The following is a 6747-nucleotide window of genomic DNA, read 5'->3' as shown; positions in this document are numbered from 1 at the left end:
ACAACTGCAACCCCCGCCCCCCAAAAAAAACAAAAAACCCCAAACACTACACACTGTCAGTGCAGACTCTTATTTAAATACTGAACAAACATATTAGCAATTTGTCCCGTGTTTTCTGTCGGGTGCAGCTTGGTGTAGCTGATGAACTGGCGCCGTAATTTCCGCAGCTCTGCCATGTTGACATTTCTGGTGAGCTCAATGTTTAACAGCGAGTTAAGGAACAAGAAAAATACCACAGGTAGAACCTAACAGAAGCCCAAATTATCTCCAAGCCCCAGTATTGCATTTAAACCTTTGAGCAGGACAACAGGACGAAATAACCTGTACTGAATGTTGCTGGCATCATTTCAAATTCAGATTATGCCCATTTTATTAAAGGTTGGCCAGAACAGAAGATGATGTGCTTTTAAGTTATGCTGTGCTTGGACCAACATCTTCAAAGAAGAAAATCAAAGTGGCTGGTTCTGAGAAGGTGCTTCACAGTCCTGCAACCAATGAAAATCCACAAATATAATTTGGTTTCTCCCCACCACACATCCCACAGCATGCAATTACAGACAAGACCTTTAACATTGCTTAGTAGATCCACCTTTCTTTTAAGTCATGTGATGGCCACACATTCCTCCACCTCCTCATCTAATGCTTTCAGATAGAACAGTGTTGTCCCCCCCGCTATTGAGGGGAGGTGATTAACCCCGGAAGGTAAACGAAAATTAGCATTTCACACAGTCATTAAATATGACAGACGTCCCACACGGAACTACAAAAATCTGTTTAATGTGAAAATATTAATCAAAATTGTGTGTTCAAAATAACTGGGCACACGCAAGTTGTGTTTAAAAAAGGATATCTTTTCCGAAGCTCCTGGAACTGCGATAAGATCCCCAGGAACGCTCGTCTTCTGGGCGTTAAAAATCGCCTGAAAACATTTAATTACATTTATCAAACACACATATAAAAATGAATTTTTAAAAAAGGGATCTCTACAAAGAGTATAAGGAACAATGAATCAGAATTAGAGAAGTATTTACTCCTCTTAATTTATTTTGCTGGAAACTTTTGCAGATATTGTGCAACAGAACGTCGTGATCTGTGTGAAATCGCAAAAAGAAGGAAGTGCAACATGTGGCATGCTAACAAATACATGAGCTCAAAACAAAGACAAAGAGGAGGTTATTTTTTATTATTGATTTTTTTTGCTGATTTATATGTTTTTACTCTGTTGCCTTGTTTTGGTAATCATGCCATGCTCATGTCATGAATGGCAGACAGAAATTCCCACACTTACAACGTGCAGGGGTGCATTCATTTTTTATTAAACGTTGGACAGTCAGCAGTTAACAGCTAAAGCTGTCGATTGTTTTTATAATCCCTTCAACACTTTGGATTTTAGCATTGAGATCCAGGAATTTCACACAGCCACAGTCAGTACTTTAACATTGATCGCAGGATGTAGATTTTCACTCCATGACTGTGAAAAAATCTCACTGACCTAATAATATTTGTGGGCATTTACTCAAATCTTGAGCTCAACATCTGAGTCCTGTGATTTTATTGTGTTTTAAACAAATCTTTATAAACAGCAAGTACCCATTCATATAGTTTAAATGCCTAATGCCAAATGTAGTTATCCCCAAACTTTTAACGACTTTAGACCGGTTCCCCTCAAATCAGTTGTAGTGTAAATATTTGGAAACAATGGTGAAATCAGAGATTTTAAGGCCCACTGAGCATGTGCTTGACCCCATTCACTTTACCTCATGCTAAACTGATGTTACTCATGCTGAAAACCAGTTCAACGTGATTGACAAAAGTGAATAAAATGAGGCAAGCAAAAAATATGATCACTGATTTTAGATGCACTCATAAACACAATGTCACATCTATTAAGGGTCAGACTGTTGAAGTTCAGTGTTATGAATGTCTTTGAAGCTGTGTGCACCAGCGAGTCTCCCGTTTGAGAAGGCTTTCTGGTTTCCACATTGATAAAACTGCGATGGGTTTATTTTATCGTTCTTTTGTTTAATCCGATTTATCTCTTTCTTTGGGCTTGTGGTCTGGATACTTATCTGTAAACGAATCGAACTGTTCAGTCATCTAACAGGCTGACTGGTGAACCACAGCTGAACTTAGAGCCCCTGCACCTAGGAAGCCTGCAGCGGTTGGCTGGTTCACTTTTTCTTGACGACTCACACCCTTTGCAAGGTGAATGTAATAGACCGACAAGGTTTAATTAACAGCTTTGTTCGAGCAGTCATTACTTCACAGGAACAGCTATGTCACTTTCAAGGGCTACGTGATAACCAAAATTAATTAGAATTAGCTGTTATTTAATTTCATATTTTGCACTATGCGCATTTGTTGTCCATTTGCATGTGTTTGCATGTGAGGATGGATGACTCACGACTGCAGAACAGTAACCTGTACCTGAACCTGAACCGGGCTATTATTGTGTGCCAAGATAAATACCTCATCAGCGCTTCACTCATAATTGCATCTTGGCTGGTGATGTAACGTATAAAGCTGTAAATACATGTAATACCTTCTGAGTCATAGAACAAAGTCTACATTATGCAGAGGAATGTTGATACCCCAACAAAGGATTTGTAAACATTTTTCTGAAAAAGACTCTTCTGTCATATTTCACTTAGAATATGACATAACTCAAAAAGCAGTCCAGCTCAGTGAAAAAAATATCATGGGAAACTACCTGAATGACCAGTAAATGATGTGAAACTAGAAAAAACAAACAAACAAACAAAAAAAAACATACCATCAAGACATCTTGAGTGATCTTGTCCAACTCGTATAAAAAGTTTGCTGATGACAGTGGTTGCTACAGAGAAGAAAAGAAAATAGGTTTCCTTCACAATCAGACAAAAAAAAAACAAAACACATGCATGCAGTAAATATTGTAGATTTCCAGACTGATTGTAACTAGTGTCTCTTAGGCTATGTCCACACTAATGTGCTTTCGTTTGAAAATGCATCGTTTTCTCTCCGTTTTGGCCTCCCGTCCACACTGAGTCTCGAAAATGCATACATTTGAAAACGGTGCTGTCGCGTCGCAGTGTGGACAGCGAAAACGGAGCCATTTGGAAAACGATGACACATTTTAGTCATGTGATGCAGTCAAGTGACCAATTAAACTAAGTTAGCGGAGGGCATTATACAGCGGTTGCTTTGTTTGCTCTCAATTTTGACAGCCCTATTAAAGATTACTATCAGTTTGCACATGCTTCAGACAGCTTTTCTTCAAATTCTTTAATTCTCACTCGCTTTTGCAACTTTGTACTTTTGTGTTACCCTCAGCAACAACTCCACCTCATTGTTAGTCCGTTTAAAAAACTCGGTGCTTCTCCTCGACATTTTGCCGCGACGTTTCAAGGAGCCGGAAAGTAAATAAACGGCAGACAGAAATGAGGCAAGTCGAATTGTCTTTTGTTTCAAGCATGCGCAGTACTGGAACGTAAGCGTTTTCGGGCCGTTTCAACGTGGACGGACAACTCTGTGAAAATGACTGAAAGCGAAAGTGTGGATGCGGAGCATTTTCAGACGAAAACGCCGTTTTCAAATCTATCCGGGCTAGTGTGGACGTAGCCTTAGACTTACACTCTGAGTAGACTGGTTCGGTGGGGGTGCTTTTCTTTTGAAAAGCGCATCAGAAATGGCTTCAACTGGAAGTGTGTCATCTTTCAGAATAGTGAAGAGAGGGCTGTCCCATCGGTTTCTGGAATCCGGAGCTTCAAATCGCTGAACTAATGCGTCAAAGCTTCAAAACACCAAATGCATGTGAGACAGTTTGCAAAAAAAATAAAAATAAAAACAAAAAAGACATGCAACAGTGCAGGTAAGGTAAGAGTCGTGCTCTCATACTGAGGCTTCTCACTCACATGTCCTGATTGTACTCATCAGCAGCATCTCTGTTTGTGTTCCATAATGAGCTCTCTTCATGGGACGTCAAACTGTAGACCTTAACAAAGAAAACCCGCAAACATACCACGATTGCATTTGAAGGTAACATTTTTTCAAAATGTATGTTTAATTGTCTACTTACCAAGCAGTGTGGAGTCTGTGCATGTTTGATGAGGCAGAACAGTTCATAGCGGTAGCCTGTAACATATTTAAATTTTAAACTACAAATCACAATATTTAATGTAACTGTGACAATTACAGAATAAGTAGTAAGACTTACCTTTTATGTAATTTAATGAGTCTAGAATAACAATGTCATCCTTGTTGACTTTCCTAAAAAAAAAAAAAAAAAAACCCCAGAAAAACCAAAAAAAGAATTAGCATTAAAATATGTGTGGGTTTTGTGCAACATCAGCTCCTACAACAGATTTTTAAACACTCACCTCTCCACTTCAGCTTTCAGAGACGCTCTGACAGTTTTCTCCTTTTGGGAATCTGAAACATTTCCAGTAAAATTAAGTAAATGCAGAAGTCTGCCCAGTTGAAGCAAACAGTCTCCTTAGTCATGTTAACAATTACGGAAATAATAAAGAACTAAAATTTTGAAAAACAAAATGTTTAATTCTAAAAGCATAATAGCAATGTAACAGTAACACAGTTAAAATGATCAGGTCCAAGTGATGTGCCATGTCATATCACCCACAATAATAATATGAATATCAAAGTATCATATTATTATGTAGTTGCTATAGCAACATCCTGCTTAAATTCCCTAATGCACACAACGAGACAAGCCCAGGCATTTGTGAGAGCAAGAGCCTCTGATGGTCATTTGGTAGCTAAAAAGGGAGTTGAGTCAACAACTTTCAGCAAAGCAGTGTACTTTTCAAAATATCCAAGAAAACTGTTGTCACTAACTGTGGACACAAACTTGCAGCTTGAAGCAAAAAACCCAGGTTTTTTTTAATTTTTTTTTTACCACCAGTCTATAAAGGAGGAGATACAATCAGCTGGTTATGTTAGACCCAGAAGTAAATAAAATGACTTCACTGAGCATGGCCAGCTGCACGCGTTATTGTTAAACTAAAGTATTAAGCAACTACTTTATACTTAAAATTTGCAGGGAAAACACTACCCAGGCTTATGACTTATGCTGTGTCACTGTATCTGTTGCTGTGTTATTACTTTTGCACAATAATGCTGCTGCCATTGTACCATTGCTCTTCAAATTAGGAAGTGTGTCATCAATAACAGTTACTCATTTAGGAATCCTGCTGCTGCAAACGTCGATAAAATGTCGCTTCCCCCCCCTACATCATAATAAATCTCATAATCGCAAGTGTTTTTTGAAATGTCATGATATATTTCCCATTCCTAGTACCATACTACTCTATTACTAGCAGTTTCCGCTTACATGTGATTTCAGGGGTTTGTAAAAGTAGAATGGGCGCTATCAGGCAACTCTGCTGTGGAACCAGCTCCCAGTTTGGCTTACAGGACACTCTCTCTACTTTTCAAATTAGCCTGAAAACTTCCACTTATGACAAATCCTATAGTCAGGCTTGGATCCAATCTCTTAGGAATATAGCTGCTGCTGAGGGATTTTCCACTATGCAGTAAGCACATCGACTTGATGCCCCTTTCACTCCCTATGCATTTATATGCTACTACAGCATGAAATTAACTTTTGTTCTATTTGTTGCTAATAGTCTCCTTTCTTTCCTCTAGCCTCCAACCAATCATCCTCGATGGTTGCCCCTTCTTTAACTGGTTTTGTAGGGTCTCTTACTGTTAAAGAGCAATCCTCCTTCCCCACCTTCGCCAGGTGCCTGTTCATAAGAGATTACTGGACTGTCTCTACTACTAACTACTACTGCTGCTAACGCTAAATAAGTAAAATTAATTGAATAGTAGCGCTCATAAAGCAGGCGAACACAGTTGTAATTGTCATGAACTTTAAAGCCGCCCCAAGCATCGATAAGCGCAAACGCTGAATAAGCACTCCTGCCTCTGTTGTTTATTCCCCCGGCTAAGCTTCGTGTAAGGCCGGTGATGTTACCTCAGTATTATGTGGCTAATAACATACAAAAATATGCCAAGTAAGACTGAAAGCCCTGGAAGCTGAAAAGCTTTAAGAAGCACACTAATGAAGGCGTGCTAAGCTTACTTGCCTGCGTAAACAGTGTTTTTCTCAACGCCCAGGCTTCCGTCTCCAACAATATGAACCTTTCTTTCTGTGCTTTCTTCAAAATACACCTTCAGCTCTTCTGCCCTTCGTGACTTACCACTACAGGGATAACCACACATCACTATTAGGGGCATAACTGGGGCTAGTTGCCACTCAAACTACCCTGGGATGTGATAAAAAGCACGTTGCCACTTTCACCCGGATATGTTAACTAAAAGCGGTTTTTCCCCTTACCGACCGGCAGGGGGCGCCAGAAACTTGATTATCTGAAGGTACTGTGTGTGTGCGAATGTGACTTGAACATAGATGAAAACACAGACTTCCAATACATTCTCTGCGCTTTTAATAAAGTCATAGACAATATAAAGTAAAACAACAGAAGTGTTTCTCACTTGCCAACATATACGTGTTATGTTAGACAAAAAACAAAACATAATTTAGCTGATTTTCACAAGAGCAGAAACCCTCTTCATCAGCAGGATGTCACGCAACAACTGATCGAACTGGATGTCCTTCTTCTCTAAATGCATGAGAAAAACACAGAAAGCTGTACAATGGAAGGATTAACAGCGGTATTAGACTGAGTAATAATACATAACTCACCTGTCTAGTGCCTGCTCTCCTTGTGTTTGTTGGGCAGTTTT

General features: G+C 39.3%; 1 protein-coding gene across 1 annotated transcript; it reads right to left on the bottom strand.

Annotated features, from left to right (window-relative positions):
- Positions 1–6266, bottom strand: kti12 (KTI12 chromatin associated homolog). The gene is made up of 9 exons (XM_085357421.1): positions 6087–6266; positions 4359–4410; positions 4196–4248; positions 4058–4113; positions 3894–3973; positions 3613–3772; positions 2774–2836; positions 851–919; positions 1–200 (listed from the first exon to the last, which is right to left on the bottom strand). Exons 1-9 carry the CDS (start codon positions 6235–6237, stop codon positions 57–59), a joined length of 828 nt encoding a protein of 275 aa, XP_085213547.1. The 5' UTR covers positions 6238–6266; the 3' UTR covers positions 1–56.
- Between the last annotated feature and the right edge of the window lie 481 nt (positions 6267–6747).

Source organism: Diplotaxodon limnothrissa, linkage group LG7, assembly GCF_057381915.1.
Source record: "Diplotaxodon limnothrissa isolate DT_005_m linkage group LG7, D_limnothrissa_male_GT1.1, whole genome shotgun sequence".
In the NCBI taxonomy this organism is placed as follows: domain Eukaryota; kingdom Metazoa; phylum Chordata; class Actinopteri; order Cichliformes; family Cichlidae; genus Diplotaxodon; species Diplotaxodon limnothrissa.
This window is presented reverse-complemented; position numbering and strand designations above follow the sequence as displayed.

Coding starts and splice junctions, on each gene's coding strand:
- kti12 (XM_085357421.1), bottom strand. CDS start 6,237: ATGCCCCTAATAGTGATGTGTGGTTATCCCTGTAGTGGTAAGTCACGA. Junction 4,411..6,086: donor GAAAAACACTGTTTACGCAG/GCAAGTAAGCTT, acceptor GAAATGTTTCAG/ATTCCCAAAAGGAGAAAACT. Junction 201..850: donor TTCCAGGAGCTTCGGAAAAG/ATATCCTTTTTT, acceptor TCGCTGTTAAAC/ATTGAGCTCACCAGAAATGT.